This window comes from Tachyglossus aculeatus, chromosome 14 (assembly GCF_015852505.1).
Source record: "Tachyglossus aculeatus isolate mTacAcu1 chromosome 14, mTacAcu1.pri, whole genome shotgun sequence".
Lineage (NCBI taxonomy): Eukaryota > Metazoa > Chordata > Mammalia > Monotremata > Tachyglossidae > Tachyglossus > Tachyglossus aculeatus.
Genome location: NC_052079.1, coordinates 44336378 through 44358013, shown reverse-complemented (window position 1 = coordinate 44358013; position 21636 = coordinate 44336378). Strand labels below are relative to the sequence as shown.

At 42.2% G+C, this 21636-nt stretch overlaps 1 protein-coding gene across 1 annotated transcript in view; it reads left to right on the top strand.

Annotated features, from left to right (window-relative positions):
* ALDH1L2 (aldehyde dehydrogenase 1 family member L2) overlaps positions 1-21636 on the top strand; it is a 32838-nt gene that overhangs the window by 7135 nt on the left and 4067 nt on the right. Inside the window, exons 3-19 of the mRNA XM_038756360.1 lie at positions 225-459; positions 4950-5115; positions 5487-5588; positions 5881-5970; positions 6976-7110; positions 8979-9104; positions 9770-9861; positions 10687-10834; positions 12524-12643; positions 14369-14496; positions 15123-15273; positions 15707-15777; positions 15883-15988; positions 16169-16256; positions 18516-18609; positions 19367-19466; positions 20772-20870. Coding sequence (XP_038612288.1) covers positions 225-459; positions 4950-5115; positions 5487-5588; positions 5881-5970; positions 6976-7110; positions 8979-9104; positions 9770-9861; positions 10687-10834; positions 12524-12643; positions 14369-14496; positions 15123-15273; positions 15707-15777; positions 15883-15988; positions 16169-16256; positions 18516-18609; positions 19367-19466; positions 20772-20870 — 2051 coding nt within the window. The remainder of the gene's footprint in view (positions 1-224; positions 460-4949; positions 5116-5486; positions 5589-5880; positions 5971-6975; positions 7111-8978; positions 9105-9769; positions 9862-10686; positions 10835-12523; positions 12644-14368; positions 14497-15122; positions 15274-15706; positions 15778-15882; positions 15989-16168; positions 16257-18515; positions 18610-19366; positions 19467-20771; positions 20871-21636) is intronic.

The following is a 21636-nucleotide window of genomic DNA, read 5'->3' as shown; positions in this document are numbered from 1 at the left end:
GGCAACTCCTAATTGTGTGAGTCTGAGGAACCCCAGTCACCTAAAGTGTTAATTCATTCTAGATTGTGAGCCCGCTGTTGGGTAGGGACCGTCTCTGTATGTTGCCAACTTGTACATCCCAAGTGCTTAGAACAGTGCTCTGCACACAGTAAGTGCGCAATAAATACGATTGATTGAATGAATGAATCACCTTACATTTCTGATTTTCCTCTGATTTTCCTCAGCTTTGGCTGCTGAAAAAGATGGGACTCCAGTATTCAAGTTTCCAAGATGGCGAGTCAAGGGCAAACCCATTCAGGATGTCCTAGAAGCCTATAGCGCCGTCGGAGCTGAGCTGAATGTGCTTCCCTTCTGCACCCAGTTCATCCCCATGGATGTTATTGATTACCCAAAGCATGGCTCTATTATATATCACCCATCCATCCTTCCCCGTCACAGAGGAGCTTCTGCTATCAACTGGTGAGGCTTTGGTTTAATGAAAGGTAGATGTTTCTTTTTCTGGTAAGGTTGTCACTTGCCTGGCTGGTCACTGACTGAGAGATCTGGTGGGGGCCTGGTTCAGCTCCCTCAGGGCCTGGATGTGTGCTGCCAGTCAGTCAATCTCAGTGGTATTTATTGAGCGCTTACTGTGTGCAGAATGCTGTATATACCATGTGCTTGGGGAATTCCAGTATAACAGAGTTGGTCAACACAATCCCTGCCCGCAAGAGGAGAAGCAGGACGTAGGAGAGAGAGCACAGACCTGGGATTCAGAAGGTCATGGGTTCTAATCCTGGCTCTGCCACATGTCTGCCATGTGACCTTGGCCAAGTCACTTCACTTCTCTGTGCTTCAGTTTACCTCAGCTGTAAATGGGGGTTGAGATTGTGAGCCCCATGTGGAACAGGGACTGTGTCCAACCTGATTTGCTTGTATCCGCTCCAGCGTTTAGTAGAGCGCCTGGCTCATAGTAAGTGCTTAACAAATACCATTATTATTATTATTATTACCATAATTATTACAGAGAATTTATAATCTCTACGGTCCAAAAGAAGTGGGAAACTGAATGGCGCTTTGGACCGCAGTTCCACGTCGACAGCCTTATCGTTCAGGTCTCCCCGACATATCAGCGTTGGAGACGATGTGACTGGGCAGGCTGCCTCCATGGAGCTAATCTTCAGGCTATTTGCTCAGCCCTCCACTTTCCTTGGATTTAGCAGCCCTACCTAATGTTGGCAGCGCTCCAAGCTGCTGCTGTTGCTGTGCATTCCTAGTTCTTTAAGTCTGTTCGGGGCAATCCAGAAAATTGACAGAAGAAGCAGGTGCTCAAGGACCGGGGCCCTTTGAGAGTTGGGCAGGGCTCTTGCCCCTTCGCTAAAACTGGGGTAGGGGGCTTGGGGGAAGGGCAAGCATGGTGCCAAGGGAGAAGGAAGAGGGGCTACACACGGAGTACCATAGTAGAACAACTGGAGAGGCCTCCTCTCTTGTCGACCCCTCTTACCCAACTCATCTGCCCTGAGTGTAAACTCACTGTGAGCAGGGAATGTGTCTACCAACTCTGTTATATTATTATACTGTACTTTCCCAAGTGTTTAGTACATTTTTCTGCACACAGTAAGTGCTCAACAAATACAACTGACTGACTGCCCTCTTGTTAGTCAGGGAGTGGCAACTCTGATTTCCAAATGCTCAAACTGTGATGAAATACATTTCATCCCGTTTCCCTTTTTATTCTGTGGATTGATTCTTTTTCATCCCCCTCTCCATCCCCCCATCTTACCTCCTTTCCTTCCCCACAGCACCTGTATATATGTATATATGTTTGTACATATTTATTACTCTTATTTATTTATTTTACTTGTACATATCTATTCTATTTATTTTATTTTGTTAGTATGTTTGGTTTTGTTCTCTGTCTCCCCCTTTTAGACTGTGAGCCCACTGTTGGGTAGGGACTGTCTCTATATGTTGTCAACTTGTACTTCCCAAGCGCTTAGTACAGTGCTCTGCACACAGTAAGCATTCAATAAATATGATTGATTGATTGATTGATTTCCAGTTGTCTGAGCACCCTACTGCTACTGTTGCACTGGGAAGGGGGTGAATGAGTTAGATTCTCAGGGCCGTTTTCTTGGCTAGCTAGATGGAATTAGTAAAATATTTCCTAGTGCTAAATTCTCATCTCCTAATGCTTAATCCATGTAATGTATGCTGTTCTTAAAATATACTCCATGTACACACCCAGGGGTCTGAAGCCTGCATAGTAAGAGCATGCAGGATAGCTGAACACAGGATAGCCATTTATATGCACACAGAAAACACTTTCTCCTTTCAAAATTTTTTTTTCCGTTCCAAGACGATGAGACAATCCATTTGCCGCAGAACTCATACCAATTTCAGAATGCTTAAAATGAAAATAACCCTCTCACCTGATGCAACCAAATCAGAGCTGTCCCTTTCACGTTATGTGCGTTTTTTGTTAATGGTATTTGTTAAGGGCTTATTATGTGCCAGGCACTCTACTGAGCATTGGGGTAGATACAAGCAAATCAGGTTGGACATAGTCCCTGTCCCACATGGGGCTCATAGTCTTAATCCCCATTTTCCAGATGACATAGCTGAGGCACAGAGAAGTTAAGTGACTTGCCGAAGGTCACACAGCAGACAGGTGGTGGAGGCCAGGATTAGAACCCAGGTACTTCTGACTCCTAGGGCTGTGCTAGACCATGCTTCTTCTCACATATGTACATATGTCTAGAGCCTGCCTATTTTCTTGTATGTAATTTTATTTGTGTATGTGATTTGTCTCCATACTTACTGTATGGACTTAGATTGTAAACTCCTGGAGGGCAGGGTTGGTGTCTCTAGTGGACATGACACTGGATCATACATGCTATTTGTGCTCAGTAGATGGTAATCACCTGTATATATGTATATCACCTGTATATATGTATATATGTTTGTACGTATTTATTACTCTATTTTATTTGTACATATTTATTCTATTTTATTTTGTTAATATGTTCTGTTTTGTTGTCTGTCTCCCCCCCGTCTAGACTGTGAGCCCACTGTTGGGTAGGGGCCGTCTCTATATGTTGCCAACTTGTACTTCCCAAGCGCTTAGTACAGTGCTCTGCACACAGTAAGTGCTCAATAAATATGATTGAATAATTAAATTGATCATGTAGCAGGAGGTCAGCAGAGGTAGGCATGGGGTTAGGAAGTGGTAGCAATTACAGTTAGTATCCCCCTTCTAGACTGTGAGCCCACTGTTGGGTAGGGACTGTCTCCATATGTTGCCAATTTGTACTTCCCAAGCACTTAGTGCAGTGCTCTGCACACAGTAAGCGCTCAATAAATACAATTGATGATGATGATGTGGCTGGTAGGGATAATAGTTGTCTCCACCCTGCCTCCTAGAGATATTTTGTGATCATATGGTCAGTAGATGGTGTTGAAACCTCAGCTAACGGGAGTATGAGTATGTGCAGAAATTCTCCCTCAAAGACACGCACACCCGTAGATCAATCAACCAATCAGTCGATGGTATTTATTGAGCGCTTACTGTGTGCAGGACACTGTACTAAATGCAGAGGGGATTACAATGCAGTGGAGTTGATAGGTTGCCTGCACACAGCAGCCTAGAGTCTAAACAGGGAGACAGATATAGAGGAGCAGCATGGCTCAGTGAAAAGAGCACAGGCTTGGAAGTCAGAGGATGTGGATTCCAATCCTGGCTCTGCCACTTTGCTGTATGACCTTGGACAAGTAACTTAACTTCTCTGTGCCTCAGTTACCTCATCTGTAACATGGGGATTAAAAGTGTGAGCCCCTAGTGGGACAACCACATTACCCTATATCTACCCAAGTGCTTAGAACAGTGCTTGGCACATAGTAAGCACTTAACAAATACCATAATTATTATTTAAAATGAATTGCAAATAGGGGAAATGGCGGACTGTAAGGATATAGACATAAGTGCTGTGGAGCTGGGGAGTGAGTATCAAAGTGCTTAGTGGAATTCATTCTCACCATAAGTAGCATCATCTTTGAACCAAAGGAAAACCCTCTAATAGGACCACATACACAATGGGCACATACTAAACATAGGTCTAAACTAGACTGTAAATTCATTGCATTCATTCATTCAGTCATATTTATTGAGCACTTACTGTGTGCACAGCACTGAACTAAGTGCTTGGAAAGTACAATTCAGCAACAGAGACAATCCCTGCCCACAATGGGCTCACAGTCTAGAAGGGGGGAGAGAGACATCAAAACCAATAGACAGGCATCAATAGCATCAATGTAAATACATCGAATCATAGATATATATACACTTTAAAATAAGTAAGCAGGCATTAATATAAATAAATAGAATTATAGATATGTACATATTAATTCTGTGATATTGTACTCTTCCAAGCACTTAGTAGAGTGCTCTGCATATAGTAAGTGTTCAATAAATACCACTGATTGATTGGTGATTTTTGTGAGCCCTGAATTGCTAATATTTTTCTTTCCCACTGCTACTGTTGTGCCGTACTCTCTCCCGCTGCAAAGCCTTATCCCAGAGGCCTTCCCTGATTAAGCCCTCCTTCCCTCTTCTTCCACTCCCTTCTGTGTCATCCTGACTTGCCCCCTTTATTCACCCCCCTCATTTTCCTTTCCCCCCCAGCCCCACAGCACTTATGTACATAGATTAATGTGTCTCCTCTTCTAGACTGTAAGCTCACTGTGGGAGGGGAATGTGTCTGTTCATTGTTATATTGCACTCTCCCGAGTACTTAGTACAGTGCTGTGCACACAGTAAGTACTCAATAAATACGATTGACTTGCTGACTACAACCTTGCGGTGATCTCTTGTCTTCTGATAGCATGAAAATGAATACCTTGGATTCAGGACCATACAGTCTGCCAACATTTTTTTAAATCTTGATTATTTATTTGTTTATTTTTTTTGTCCACAGGACTTTAATTCATGGAGATAAAAAGGCCGGGTTTTCTGTTTTCTGGGCTGATGATGGGTTGGACACTGGGCCCATTCTCCTGCAAAGGGAGTGTGCTGTTGAGCCAAATGACACTGTGGATGTTCTTTATAATAGATTTCTTTTCCCAGAAGGAATCAAAGCTATGGTAAATATAGCGATGATGACAAGATGAATTTACAAAGGGAACGCGTTTAACTTTTGTAGGCCAATAATTTGTGATTTCCTTATAATATTCATCCAGTTGTGGCCTAGGTGGAAATCCCATCCCATCCTCCCCTATCAATCAATCAATCAATAATATTCTCCTCTTTTCTCAGTCATTCCCTTCCCCCTTCTCTCCTGTTTTCTCCAAAAATAGGAGTAGAAGATACTTCTCTTTCTAATCTTTGGCATAACTGCCAATAACATATAGACTAATTTCTGTTTTTCCATCTTACCTAACCAATCTACCAAAGGAAATTGAGAGGTCCACTTTAAAAATACACCCCATATTAAAGACAACTCTATTCTGTTTAGGTAGAAGCTGTTCAGCTAATTGCTGATGGAAAAGCTCCTCACATTCCTCAGTCAGAAGAAGGGGCAACCTATGAAGGCATCCAGAAAAAAGAAAATGCTGAGGTATCTTGATCAACAATGCTGTCTCTCATTTTCAGTCTGTGTATCTAATAGAATATGCCAGAAGACTTTGATTAATAATCCATAGATCATTCAGTCTGTGGCATTTATCTGTTTATGCAAACATCTTTATTTCTTTTTCATAGTTTTTATGGTATTCATTAGGTGCTTACTCTGTGCGGAGCACTGTACTTAGCATGGGAGTAGATATAAGCTAATAAATTTGGACACAGGCCCTTTCCCACCTGTGGCTCACAGTCTTAGAATAATTACTTTGTGCTGCCTGTTTTTCTAGATTGCTTGGGACCAGCCAGCAGAAGTGTTACACAATTGGATACGAGGGCATGATAAAGTCCCTGGAGCTTGGACGAAGATAGATGGCCAGGTATAATGTGTCATTAATCTTTCTTTCTCTTCTGTTTTTGTGAGAGGGTTACAGATGACACCATTGTTCACTTGATCCTTGATGCACAAGCTTTTTGATAAGGACACCTTTCTTTCTCTCTCTCTCTCTCTCTCTCTCTCTCTCTCTCTCTCTCTCTCTCTCTCTCTCTCTCTCTCTCTCTCTCTCACTGTTTATGGAAAAAGAACTTGGGGTGGATATAAATAAGCTTCTTTGTGCTAGAGAAGCCTGATGGGTTTATATGACTTAAAATGCTGGGTACTAATCAAGGGAGGCTTGCTGGAGTAGGTAGGGTTTAAAAGAAGACTTTGAACGGGAGGAGAGTTGTGGTCTGTCAGATTTGTGGAGTGGGGGAGGCCCGGGCCAAGGTAACTGTGAGTGAGAGGCTAGAGGTGGGAAAGCTAAGAGTCTCTTAGAAGGTAGCTTGCAAGGAACAAAAAGAGCAAGGTGGGGAATAGTATGTGAAGAAAGCAAATAGGTAAGTTGGAGTGAATTGGTGAAGAACCGTGGAGCTAATTGTGAGGAGGGTTTTTTAATGATATTTGTTAAACACTTACCATGTGCCAGGCACTGTACTAAACGCTGGGGTGAACACAAGCTAATCAGGTTGGACACAGTCCTTGTCCCTCATGGGGCTCACAGACTTAATTCCCATTTTACAGATGCCACAGAGAAATTAAGTGATTTGCCCAGTGTCACACAGCAGACAATTGGCAGGGCTGGGGTCAGAACCCTAGTCTTTCTGACTCCCGGGCCCCCGCTCTTTCTTCTAGTCCACAGCTGCTCACCAAACCAGAGGGATTAGGCCAAAGCCCAGAGGGATAATTTTCCCTTCACACCATTCAGTCCCTCAAGCTTAGCACTTAAGGCCCTTGTATATTTTTGAGAGTCATGATGAACTCCAATTGGAGGTTTAGAAAAATTGTGAAAAATGCAAGACCTGGCTGGGCATCTTAAGTTGGTGACTTTTCTTTTCTTTCTTATTAGATGGTTACTTTTTATGGATCTTCATTGTTGAATAGTGCTGTGCCTTCTGGAGAACCACTGGAAATCGAAGGAGCCAAGAAACCAGGCCTGGTTACCAAAAATGGACTAGTTCTGTTTGGTAATGATGGGAAAATGGTGAGTACTCATAAGGTAAATTTGAAAACTTTCAGAGGAAAAGGGAGTCATTGAGGTACTCAAGAATCCAACCATTAGAGATTTAATGCCTGATTTACACTGTACCTCGATCTTGTCTATCTCGCTGCCAGCCTCTCACCCACATCCTGCCGCTAGCCTGGAATGCCCTCCCTCCTCAAATCTGACAGGCAATTACTCTCTCCCCCTTCAAAGCCTTACTGGAAGCACGTTTCCTCCCAGAGGCCTTCTCTGACTAAAGCCTCCTTTCCTCTTCTCCCACTCCCTTCTGCATCACCCAGATTTGCTGCATTTATTCATCCCCCTCCCAGCCCCACAGCACTTGTGTACATATCTGTAATTTATTTATAATAATGTCTGTCTCCCCCTCTAGGCTGTAAGGTCGTTGTGGGCAAGGAATGTGTCTGTTTACTGTTACATTGTACTCTCTCAAGTGCTTAATACAGAGCTCTGCATACAGTAAGCACTCAATAAATACGATTGAGTGAATGAATGAAATGGTCAGCAAATGTTAACTGAGGAGCTGTGGTCTCAGCTGGTCCCCACAATTTATGTCTTTACATCTGCAACATCTGAAGCTTCCTCCTGTCTCGGTGTATCAGTCCATCTGTTGTATTTGGTGAATGTTTACTCTGTGTAGAGCACTGTACTAAGCACTTGGGAGAGTATAGTATAACAAAGTTGGGAGACATGTTCTATGCCCACAACAAGCTTACAGTCTAGAGGGGTTGCTTATCAATCATTCACAAATACTCATTCCTAGTTGCTGTTAGCTCTACTGGAAGACAAGTCTCTGAGGTGTTGGTGAAGTCAGGAATGAAAGTAAAAACTTCCTTTTGCTACAGCAGCATGTGGGTGTTCTGAGAGTGGAGAGAGGTGAGAGGAGGATGAAGGGACAATACTGGCTGTTGCCTGCAAGGCAGGATTTCCCCGACTCCTTCCCTTGCTCTCCTTTCTCACTCTTCCCCTGACTCCATTTTCTTGCTCTCTCCCCCTGACTTTCCTTTGTCGCACTCTCCCCCTGATTCCCCTTTCTCACTCTCCACCCTCTCCCTGATTCCCCTTTCTTGCTCTCTCCCTTTCCTCATTCTTTCCCCCTAGTTCCCTTTCCTTGAGCAGTTGCTACTCTTACAGCCCCTGGAAAGCCTTGAGGCCTTGTCTCCTTGTGACAATTCTCTGGAGCACAGTCTGAACTGGGAAGGTGGCCCCAGGAGAGGCTACCAAATGGGAGGTGGAGAGGTTTATACTACAGGAAGAGAGAGAGTTTTTCTACTGGCCTCCAGCCGTAGTAGCTGAAGTACCACCTCTCTCTTTTACCTCACACTCCCTTCCGGTTCCTTATCTGCCCTCTTCTCATCATCTTCCTACCTCCCTCTCTGCCTTTCTTCTTTCCTCCTTGTTTTACCCAGCCCAGAATAGGTGCTTTCCTTCCTGCTTTCCTCTCTCTCACCCCTGATGGGTACTAAATGCAGCAGCATCCCATAATGAGCAAGCAGAATTTGCCAAGGAAGTAGGGAGGGAAGTGGGAGAAAACCAAAGAGCTAGATGCGGACTGGCATATTCCTCCCTCTGACATAGGGAGCAGTGCCCACCCCCTACCAGGAGCCACCCCGACTAGGCTGAGGTTTGGGATTATGCTGCTACCCTTCTCTTCAATCAGGGGTATTTACTGAGGACTTTCTGTGTGCAGCAGAGCTGATCAATGCAAATCCTGCCCACAAGGAGCTTACAGTGTCCCTTCTCCGTGGTAACCAGAAGTTGCTCATACTATCAATCAGCCTCTTTTTGAGGAAGTCCCAATCTCCAGGTCACTGAATTATGTGTTTTTGTGGTTTTGCTTTGTTTTTTAGCTAATGGTGAGAAATCTTCAGTTTGAAGATGGAAAAATGATTCCTGCCTCTAAATACTTCTCAGCTGGTGAGACATCTGCAGTAGAACTTACAGAAGAGGAGATGAAAGTGGCAGAGAAAATCAAGGTGAATATGTGACGTTCTTCCCACAGGTGAATTTAGCAAAAGGAAAATCAAAGAATTACACACTAGTCACAAATCTTTGTTAAGAGACTTCATCATATCTGGTACACCATGGGCTTAGAAAAGTTAAATACGGTAGAAAGCATTCATTAATTAGGTCTGTTGTGCACTAGCAGTTATACTACCATGTGTTTAATGCCCAGCCAATAGTAGATTGACAATATAGTTTGGAAATCCACCATAAGGCAAATGCCATTAAGACTATCCCTTCCATTTCCTGGGTTTCTTCTTCCCTTTCTTGTCTTCTCACCATTGCCTCTACAAGTTGATTCGGTTTCAGCTCAGCCGGGGTAGGGTGGGTTTGGAGGGCTCCCAAGAGATGGGTCGAGGGCAAGGCTGTGGGTGCCAGCCTGCTCTGGGATCCAGGATCCAGGATGCCACTGGGCAGCCTGGAACTGACTAGTCCCTGGAAAAGGAGCAACAAGGAGCCAGTATCCCAGGCTTTTTGACTGCCGTGACACTGGGCCTTCCCTTTAACCCTTTGGGATAGGGCTCCCAAAGGAAATGATTTCCATTTCTTCCTGTGTACGTTTCTGTTGGTGAACTATTAAAGTATGTCAGGTGAATGCACCTATGCCTCTTTATAATATTTGTTTCCTGTATTTTAGGCCATTTGGGCTGGAATATTGAGCAATGTCCCTGCCATTGAGGGCTCTACAGACTTCTTCAAATCAGGAGCCTCCTCTATGGATGTTGTTAGGTAACAGTATTCCTGCCTCAGATATCCCAGTGACTCTCCTCCCTGCTTTACATCTATTCCAGTGCTTTGTTCTTGATTTCAAGGTGTCCCAATGTTCTTCTCCTTTCCACAGTGCATCTTTCATTTCTTCCCAATTACTGCATTCTTACTCCTCTTATTGAGCTCACATTCATCTCTGTTCCTATCCACTGTGGCCTTTGTATATTTTTCCGTGTTGCCAACTGTGCCTAAAAAATGATCTTCCCTTCTTCTTACACACCTGCCCAGATAATTGGCTTTCCTCTTCTAAGATCACTTTCAGGGGCCCAGGGTTTGTATTCCAAGAAGATTCATTCTTCACCGAAAAGCAGTGAAAAGAGTTGTTCCAGCACACATTTTCTCTTTGTGCTCTGTGCTAATTATTTCTGTATGTTGATATCTTCCATTAAATAAAGCCTCTCATCTCTGCTCACAGTAAGTGCTCAATAAATACCATGGATTGATTGATTAAAACATGCTTTTGTTACTTCTCAGATACAAAGGCTAATGCCACTAGATGCTTTTCCACTGTGTGTGAGCCAGGAGGAAAATCAGGGTTTTATTTCAGTCAGTCAATCAGTCAATCTTATTCACCGTATTAATTGAACTCCTACTGTGTATAGAGCATTGTATTAAGTGCTGGGGAGTACTTTTAAATTATTTATGGTTTTGACTCCAGGTGATTATAGTAATGCTATAATCTGCATTTTAATTCTGCTTCTGAATAAATCAATAAACAGAACAGTTCCCCTAAACCTTCTTCTTTCCATGTTTCCTGATCAAGACCTTGTTCATTCTTTCATCAAGGATGGTTGAAGAGATCAAACAGCAATGTGGAGGACTTCAGCTACAAAATGAAGATGTGTATATGTCCACCAAGTTTGACGATTTCATTCAAATGGTAGTAAGGAAACTGAGGGGAGAGGATAAAGAGGAAGAACTGGTGGTTGATTATGTAAGCATTCCCTTTGGAGTTTAAATTCATAGTTTACTAGTTTGAGAACTGTGAGTTTTAATAACATGATTTCATCCTTTTTTTAAGGAAATTGGGCAAGATTTGATCCTTTCTGTTGAACAAAATGTGGATTTTGTTCAGGCTATGTGGCTACCTGTAATTTATTTTCTTATATGTCTCCTCTGCTGGATTGTAAGCTCCTTGAAGGCAGGATGGTGTCTACTTACTCTAGTGTACTCCCCCATTCTGAACATAGATGTGCTTAATAAATACCACTGATTAATTGATTCTCAGCCAGAATTCTCAGTACAGAGGCACAGAGGTCCTGACAGGAGACTCCATCAAAAGGGGAAACTACACACATGCTGCTCTAATTTCTGCCATTTGGGAGGGAGAATCACTTCGATTTGACCATTCCTCCCAGTTACAGCTTGAAAAGAAACTGTTTTAGGCCAGATCACTCTGGTTAGTAATTTTATTTTGTTAATATGTTTTGTTTTGTTCTGTGTCTCCCCCTTCTAGACTGTGAGCCCACTGTTGGGTAGGGACCATCTCTATATGTTGCCAACTTGTACTTCCCAAGCGCTTAGTACAGTGCTCTGCACACAGTAAGCGCTCAATAAATACGATTGAATGAATGAAGTTAGTAAGAAGATAAAGTGCCCAGTCTGAGGACCACGAAGCCTATATTGTCAGCATTCCTCTATTAAATTCTGTCCTGATTTTTCACTGTCCAGGATTACAGGTTGGGAATAACTACCAATTTAGAGTGTGCCTAATAAAAGAGTGGATTTTAGTAAGAGAATCACCAGAGCCGCTAAGCCTTTAAGCTACATTTGCCACCGTTTCGAGTAGAGTGTACTTTTGGAAAATAATTTTCCAAATCTGGGTTTTGTCCAAATCTGCAAAAGGCAAACCTGAGCAAGTCTAGCGAGTAGATATGTAGCTATGATGGTAATTATTGAGTTTTTACTGAGTGCAAGGCATTGTGCTAAGCACTTGGGAAATGAGGCATATAAGGATCTTACACTCTAATGGGGAAGATCAGACATAAAAATCCTTTAAGCAGTATGGAGACATGTACCGCTGCAGTCCTTCCCGCAAGATGATCTTAGGAATGCTAACATGAACACTTTTGAGCATTTCAAATTTTTCCATTCCCTCAACTTTCACTGACCAGGTCAACATCCTCAACCCAAGCAACGAGGATCCCCACTTGGAAGGAGGTTGTCCCCCATCAATCAGGGAACATCTGTAACTCAGGCCTTCCCACCCCACCACCCCCACAACTGATTGGTCACCATTATGTGATCACCTTGCTGAAAAACCTAGAATGAGAAGTAATATAAGCCCTTCACTAATCCACAGAATCCAGTCTAGTGATGAAATCAAACATTAGTTTTGTCAAGAGTTAGCCATTTTTGAGTCCCACTACTGATACTGTATAGTACAGATTGAGCTCAAAGCAGAATCCATTCTGCTTGTTCCATTATAATTAATTTAGTGTGACTACAACCTGAGTGATTTTATCTCATCCAGATTACAATAAGGCCTTTCTGATTTATCCTCCTACCCTGCTGTACTCTCTGTGCGTGTGTGTCTGTGTGTCTGTGTGTCCCTCACCACTACAGTTCTTATTTTGAATTGGCAAGGACCATTGTACACAGTTGTTTACCTACCCCTTTTTAGGTTTCAAAGGAAATCAATAATATGACGGTGAAGATGCCCTATCAATGTTTCATTAATGGACAGTTCGTGGATGCTGAGGAAGGAAAAACATACGATACTGTCAACCCAACAGATGGGTCTGTGAGTAGTTCTTCCTGGTTTTTGGAATAACTGTTCAAGAGTTTCTACTTCTGAATGCTCATAAAGCAGAAAGGCATCTTTCTTGGAAGCAGCATGGCCTAGTGGATAAAGCACGGGCCTGGGAGCCGGAGGACCTGGGTTCTAATTATGGCTCCACCATTTGTCTGCTGTGTAGCCTTGGGCAAGTAACTTAATTTCTCCGCCTCAGTTTCCTGAACAATAAAAAGGGGATTCAATACCTGTTCTCCCTCCTCCTTGACTGTAGCCCCAGGTGTGATGGGAACTGAACTTGGCTTAATTAACTTGTATCTACCCCACTGCTTAGAACAGTACTTGACATGTATTAAGTGCTTAACAAATGCCATTAAAAAGAACGGTTAAAAAAGAGATTATTTGGTTTCAGCCTCATAGTGAGTAATTCCTAGGAGAAGTAATAGTGCTCAATAAATATTATTGAAAGTGGACCTTAGACAATGATCCTTCTATAATAATAATCATGGTATTTGTTAAACACTTACTATGTGTCAAGCACTGCTCTAAGCGCTGGGGTGGATACAGGTCAATCAAGTTGGACACACTCCCTGTCCCACAAGGGGCTCACGGTCTAAGTAGGAGGGACTGAGATTTGATCCCCATTTTACAGATGAGGAAACTGAGGCTCAGAGGAGTTAAGTGACTTTCCCAAGGTCAAACACCAGGCAAGTGTCAGAGCCAGGATTAGAACCCAGGTCTACCAACTCCCAGGCTGTGATCTTTTTGCTAGGGCACACAGCTTCTACTACCCTGTTTACTCACCCAGCAGGAGTTGAAAGCTCAAGGACACCCACCCTTTCTTTTTTTTTTAAGAAAATAAGATCTGTATGTTCTATCAGAACTGATTGCTGTAGCAGGGAATTTAGCTTTTTTTTTTTTAATGCTATGAATTAAGCGCTTACTATGTGCCAGGCACTGTACTAAGTGCTGGGGTAGGCACACTCTAATCAGGTTGGACAGAGTCCATATCGCACTTGGGGCTCAGAATCTTAATTCCCATTTTACAGATGAGGTAACTGAGACACAGAGAAGTTAAATGACTTGCCCAAGGTCACGCAGCAGACAAGTGGCAGAGCTGGAATTAGAACCCAGGTCCTCTGACTCCCAGATGATGCTCTTTCCACTAGGCCATGCTCCTCCTCCTTAGTTTGCTTCCAGTGGGAAAGGCGTGAATAGAAATGAAGAAGTGCTAAGACAATCTGGAAGATGAGATTTCTTCTCTTCCAAAGTACCTGAGTTGGTATTTAGATGATCTCGGGAATAAGAGGCAGGAGCTGGGTGGTGGGCTGGAGAGGAAAGTGTTGGAGAGACAGTTTAGGGAAAAGATCTGTCAGTGTAAAGGAATAGGTTAGCTTAAGAAAGTGCAAAAATAGTCTTTCTATGGACCGAGAAACACGCAGAACGAACCCTGCTCATAGAAATAAATTCAGCTTCCCAGCTATGTTTAAGGAAACCATCTATCTTTATGCTGTCCACGGCTTTTGGGAATGAAGGAAATCCAATTTCTGGTCCGGTCTTCGTATTCAGTGGTGGCTGAATTTTTCTGAAACTTTCAGGCATTTTATTCGTACAGTCGGGTTGTTGCCAAACCCCCAGTCCAAATTTTCAGCTATAAAATTGCTTTTGAAGAGGGAGGGGCATCTGTGATTCCTTCTCTTAAAACTGACGTAACTTTTCATTGTCCCATGGCAGGCAATATGTAAAGTAGCTTACGCTTCAGTGGCTGACGTGGACAAGGCAGTGGCTGCTGCTAATGATGCCTTTGAAAATGGAGAGTGGGGAAGAATGAATGCAAGAGAAAGGGGGAGATTATTGTACAGGTGTGTACAAACAGAGCAAAACTATTTTGAAGCATCCATTAAGTTTTTCAGGCTTACAGACCTGATGGAAGAAAACTAAAAAGAGTTACAACCTTTGTAGCTATTTCAATACTCTGATATATTTTCCTAATTAACCTTTCTTCATTATGAATTAGAACATATTTATAGAATGGAATTCTTACCTTAGTACTTGTTTGCTTGGTTATTGGGCAGTTTGACGTCTGAAAGTATGAGAAACAGGAGAAAAGGAAATACTAGAGCATTGCCGGGAAATGAGGAAATTATAAACTTACAATTTACACCAGATTTTCTGGAGTCTTGAGGCAAAGAGCAGGAACAAATTATTTTTATGCTATGTGCTAACAAGACATAGCGAACATAAAATGGGAATTTGTCTCAATAGTTTATTGAAAACTAAAACAGTATTTTACAGAATTCATTGGAAGGTTTTAAAAATGTATTACTATAAAATGAGAGCGTATTTGAATACTTTGTAGATCTTTCCATTAAATGCACGAAATAAGTAGCCAAAGCCAGGTAAGGAATGTCGGCTCCTTTGTTAGTGGGTGTTAGGAGATCAAGATATAATTTCCCTGATTTTTCACAGGCTTTGTTGTGTTTTACAGACTTGCGGACTTGCTGGAAGAAAATCAGGAAGAGTTAGCGACCATTGAAGCTATTGATTCAGGAGCTGTATATACTTTAGCCTTGAAGACACATATAGGAATGTCTGTGCAGACATTCAGATATTTTGCAGGGTGGTGTGATAAAATTCAGGCAAGCTCTATTAATCCTTTAAGTTGTGTTAAATTACTGGATCTCTCAAGCTGTTGTTTATGGGTGCAGTCAGTCCATGGTACTTATTAAGCATTACTGCGTGCAGAGCACTGTACTAAGCACTTGGGAAAGTATAATGCAACAGAGTTGGTAGACCCACTTCCTGTCCCCAGAGAGCTTACCATCTTTAGACTGTAACCTAAACACAAGGCTTCAGAGAAGGATAAGCCAGGAATTCAAATTGAGGGAGACTAGTCTAGGATATTAGCTAAAGCCCTTCTCCATCCTCACACTGTTTAATGCACTTGTATTCACTTGTCCTCCTAACTGCAATTGGCAAGGGAGGAGAGGAGTGGGAGGTAAGGAATGAAGATGGGCAGGTGGTGTGAAGGTAATTTAATTTGAACAATACTATATCTTTCTTTCCCTTCAGGGTTCTACCATCCCAATCAACCAGGCACGTCCAAATCGTAATTTAACATTCACCAAAAAGGAACCCCTGGGGTAAGAGAAGGTTCTCCTGTAAATGACTGCAGATGGGCTTTAATCCGTGTCTCATATCCACCAATCAGCATCTATTAAGACATGTATGATTCCTTCCCTCTCTAGTGTCTGTGCCATTATCATTCCCTGGAATTACCCCCTGATGATGCTAGCCTGGAAGAGTGCAGCGTGCTTGGCAGCAGGCAACACTTTAGTTCTCAAGCCAGCACAGGTACAATTCGATCAATCAGTCAATCGATTGCGGGGAGGTTAATTGCGGTGTGAAGCTGTCTAAAGAAAGGAGTCTATGGAGAACTCAGCCAAACTGATGTTAATTTCACAGTGAACCTGGCTAAAGAAGAGAAACTATGAAGAACTCAGCTAAACTAATCAAATTATTTTTCCCCTTTAGGTCACTCCTTTGACTGCTTTAAAGTTTGCCGAACTTTCAGCAAAAGCAGGCTTTCCAAAGGGAGTTATAAACATCATTCCTGGCTCAGGTAAATCATTGACCTTAATATTTTCTTGGGCAAAATAGAATAGTCAGTGAGTTGCCCCGATTTTCTCTTGAAAAATCTGTGTTTAGATTTTCAGGTAGAATGTTCTGGAGAGCGCTCTTTTCCTTTTCTTCCACTCCTTTCTGCGTCATCCTGACTTTCTCCCTTTATTCATCCTCCCTCCCAGACCCACAACACTTATGTACATCTGTAATTCATTTATGTATTTTAATATTTGTCTCCCACTCTAGACTCTAAGCTCATTGTGGGCAGGGACTGTGTCTGTTATACTGTTATATTGTACTCTCCCAAGTACTTAGTACAGTGCTCTGCACACAGTATATAACATACAAGTATATATGTAACTATATAACTACAATCAATCGTATTTATTGAGCGCTTACTGTGTGCAGAGCACTGTACTAAGCGCTTGGGAAGTACAAGTCGGCAACATATAGAGACGGTCCCTACCCAACAGTGGGCTCACAGTCTAGAAGGGGGAGACAGAGAACAAAACAAAACATATTAACAAAATAAAATTACTAACCAGAGTGATCTGGCCTAAAACAGTTTCTTTTCAAGCCGTAACTGGGAGGAATGGTCAAATATATATATACTTATATACATATATATATATATATATATATATATATATATAGTATAACATATTACTATATATACTAACATATAACTATAACATATAGAGGGACCGTCTCTATATGTTGCCAACTTGTACTTTCCAAGCGCTTAGTACAGTGCTCTGCACACAGTAAGCACTCAATAAATACTATTGAATGAATGAATGATTGATTGACTGACTGATTGAGGAGTCCCCATTGAAGTGCCTAGAAACTCTAGGAAGAGAAATGCTAGATTGCCCAACAGGTCTCCATTAGACTTTAAGCGCCTCAAGGACAGGAATTGTGTAATATACATCTGAATGTCCACAGGGTCCATGGCTCTGCCACAGTTGGTAAATGAGGAAGAGGAGGAGATTGATTTTCAAACGTCTGAACCGGATAAACTTTTAGGCACTATTTTTCGATGACACAAAACAAGCTTACTTGTGAGCACTGAGGCAAGCTTTTGGGCTGGGACTTCCTCTTCCCAGTGTGTTGGCACCACTTTTACAACATGGGAGGAGGAGACTTGAGGACAGGAGAAAGGGAGCTTTAAAGACCACTGTCCTCTGGGAAATACAGTGGCGCTTCCCGCGTTAGATGACGGCTGAGCCTTGGTGTAGTCAAGAAGCCTTCAGGACTGAAAACCTACTGGAAGAATTTGAGTGGGTGCTAGGGGTTTGCCCAGCCCCCCTCCCACTGTTCCCACTAGGTCAGTGGGTGAGCCATGAGGGGATAGGTGGGATGCAAAGCATTGCAAAGGGCATACAAGAATTATGCCAGGCAGGGTGGAGAGCCTGTGCATTGGTTGACAACTCAAAACATTGTATGCCTGGTGCAAGGCGAAACAAATCCCGAATGGAGAAATCCAGGGCTGTTCCATATGGAACAGTGCTGGGGATAACCAGAGCACTCTGGGAGCCCCAGCATGACAGAGGGTCTCTGTAAGACTCCAGAGCCCTGGGGCAGTCATCCTGACAGTCCCAGCCACGGGTGTGTTCTGTCTTCACCCACTCCAAATTCACATTCTAAAACTTCACCCCCCAACCCCTAAGAAAGCCCCTCTAACCACAGGAAAATAAACACAATTCAGGCAACATAAAACCTGACGGTCTAAAAGTGAAATATTTCCTCTTCCTTATTCAGTGAGCATTATAGAAAAATGTGCCATTTTACTCTCTAAACTTTAACACTTTGCCTTAAGCTGATTTAAAAGTAAGAAGCAGGAAAGCAGTGGGAAGCAGTGTGGCTTTGTGGGAGATAGATTGGCCTAGTGGAAAGAGCTCAGGCCTGGGAGTTACAGGACCTGAGTTCTAATCATAGCTCCACCACTTGTCTACTGTGTGACCTTGGGCAACTCACTTAACTTCTCCATGCCACAGCTACCTTATCTGTAAGATGGGGATTAAGACTGGGAATCCCATGTGCGACGTGGACTATGACCAAACTGATTAACTTGTATCCGCCCCACTGCTTAGTACAGGGCCAGGCACTTAGTGAACTAACTGTAAGGAATAAAAGAAGGGTCCCATTCTTAGTTGAATATACCAATTTCAAGATGATTTTCTTTGGTCCAGAGTTAGTAGAGGTTAAGAATGGCCAATGGCATGCTTTCACAAGTTGTCATTGCCAATTTCTGCAGGGGGCCTGGTGGGCCAGCGCCTTTCAGAACACCCTGATATTCGCAAGCTTGGCTTTACTGGTTCCACTCCCATTGGCAAACAGATCATGAAGAGGTAATGTGTTCTGCTGTGAGCGTAAATTCCATCTTTCTGTACGCGGTTAAATGGGAAGCAGTGTGGAGACGCGGTGTGGCTTAATGGAAAGGGCATGGGCCTGGGAGTAAAATGACCAGGATTCTAATTTTGGCTCCGCCATTTGTCTGCTTTGTGACCTTGAGCAAGTCACTCACCTTCTCTGTGCCTCAGTTTCCTCATCTGCAAAATACCTGTTCTGTGTGCCACTTAGAATGTGAGTCCCATGTAAGACCTGATAATCTTGTTTCTACCCCAGGTCTTAGTACAGTGCCTGGCACATAGTAAGCACTTAACAAATACTGTTATTATCATCATCACTATTATCATTATTATTAATAATAAATCAATCTCATTTAATTTTCCCCAAGCCACATAATGTTCATCTGCCTTGCCCATGTTTATGGCCTCGGAAACACTGGGAATCAGAGGGGTGACCATGATTTGCCTAAACAAACTTGGAACTAATGCAGCGAACTGAACTTTAATTCTTACTAAATTTTTTATTTGTCTACAGCTTAATTTCTGTTTGCTTTTCCCTAATTTATTTCAGGCCCAAGACCCACGTGCATGCCTAAACCTATTAGTAAATACCACATCTTGTGAATGTGAAAATATCCATGTTGTCCCAGCTTTAATAATTAGTAATAGCTGTCACCCCATGCTGATTTAAAGCAAAATTAGTGACATGAGAAAATTATGAAATTGATTATAACATTCATTTTAATTGTCTTTGTAGCTGTGCTGTAAGTAACTTGAAGAAAGTTTCTCTTGAGCTTGGAGGCAAATCTCCACTAATAATATTCAGTGATTGTGAACTTGACAAGGCTGTGAGGATGGTAAGACTTCCTATAAATCAAATAAACAGGAAGCCCCTTTGAAGCACATTTTCCAAATTTTCTGTTCAAATTTATTAACCTCTAGCAGAACATTTAGCATAAATAAAAGATCAGTGCCTTTTACTTTAATGTCAATTCCATAAATCTTTTTTTAAATTATCTTTAAACCTGAAGGAAAATTTGACCCAGAAAGTTCACATCTGTAGTTTATGTGCTCTTCGGTCCCATTTTTTTTCCTGAACACAGGATTGTACCTTAGTTTGCACTCACTAGTTTTTATAGAGAGGATGATGATAAATTAAAACCACTGTTGCTGCTAAATAGGTCAGAGAAGATGACAAAGTGCATCAGATTTTTTTTTTTTAGAAACTTCTGTGGCCTCCTTCCATATTTTCATCCACCTTCTGCACTTAAAGGCGAAGCCTAGCCACATGTCCACATGTCCAGGCTGCTGTGCCATATAATAATCCTGATTTTCTCCCTCCTAAGGCCAAGGAGGTGATTGTGTCTCCTCTCTGCATAGTGGAAGTTGGAAAATGTCCCTTCTCTCCCCATATCCTCTTCTCTTTACACTCAGTGCAGGATTCCTGCTTAGTTCTGCCAAACATTCAAGTCTTGTAAGTTGCATGTGTGGTGGTTTTTTTGAACATTTACATGAACCCACACCCAGAATTGCTCTGCTATCTAAATTGCTGTTAGTTTTTTGAGTTTTTAAGACCTTAAGAATAATCAAATAATTTATATGAATTTTTTTCATTCTAAGTCTATTCAGTAATCATTATATAAATTCAAAAGAAGGTTCTGAGGAGAAAACTGAGGGAAAAATACAAGTTGTAAAAATGTGCTTCACCCTGAGAGAGTCCACAAATAGTGATGGTGACCCATGTGCTTGCAGTAATAGGGAAGCAGTGTGGCCTAGTGGAAAGAGCATGGGCCTGGGACTCAGAGGACCTGGGTTCTAATCTCAACTCCACTACTTCTCTGCCATGTGATCTTGGACAAGTCACTTAACTTCTCTGTGCTTCAGTTTCCTCATCTGTAAAATGGGGATTAAGACTATGAGCCCAATGTGGGACAGGAACTGTTTCCAACCCAATTATCTTGTATCGACCCCAGTGCTTAGTAGAGTGCCTGGCACAGAGTAAGCACTTAACAAATACCACAATTGTTATTAATTCTCTGTTGTCTGTCTTCTTCCAAGTAATATAAGGCAAACAATACTAGTTTTCTCATGTTCACTCTTAGTGAAACGCGGTCTATGTTGTGGAAGGCCTGCACTTCATCGTTTTTTTTTTTCCTCCAAAGGGCATGGGAGCAGTGTACTTCAACAAAGGAGAGAACTGCATTGCAGCTGGACGGTTGTTTGTGGAAGAAGCTATTCATGATGAATTTGTTAAGAGAGTGGTAAGGCAGTTAAATGGGCAGTTCTGAAATGTCCTCAAAATTGTATGAAGTAAAAAGCTAGCTTATGATATGTATTGTATGATGGGCAAACATGTAGATTTTTCTGAAAATGAGAAATCATGAGAAATCAGTAATAGTAGGAGCACAAAGCATTTTCTATATTGGCTAATGTTCATTCATTCATTCTTTTAGTGGTCTTTTTTGAGCCCCTATGGTGGAAAAAGCACTGTACTAAACACTGAAGAAGAATACAATAAAGGTGGCAATCACTGAAAACTAGATTTAAAATTCATGTTCTCTCTCCCCGTTTCACAAAGCAGGGCACCTAACGGCATCAACCTCATTTGGCTTAGGAAGTAAGATGCCCAATCTTAAAATCTGAAGTTGTACTAGTAATGGTTGTAGTAGTAGTAGTAGTAACAGCAGCACCAGCAGCATTTATTAAATGCTTAGTTTGTGCAGAACAAAGGGCTAGAAAAAAGGTGAAAATTAGAGATGTTCCCTGACTTCAAGGAGATCCCAATATAAGAATAAAGGAGGGGTAACCACAGAGACAGCTACATAAGAGTAAAAGACAGACGGGCAGGGAAGTCAGGAGAATAATAATAATAATGATAGCATTTATTAAACGCTTACTATGTGCAAAGCACTGTTCTAAGCACTGGGAAGTTTACAGGGTGATCAGGTTGTCCCACGGGGGGCTCACAGTCTTAATCCCCATTTTACAGATGAGGGAACTGAGGCCCAGAGAAGTGAAGTGACTTGC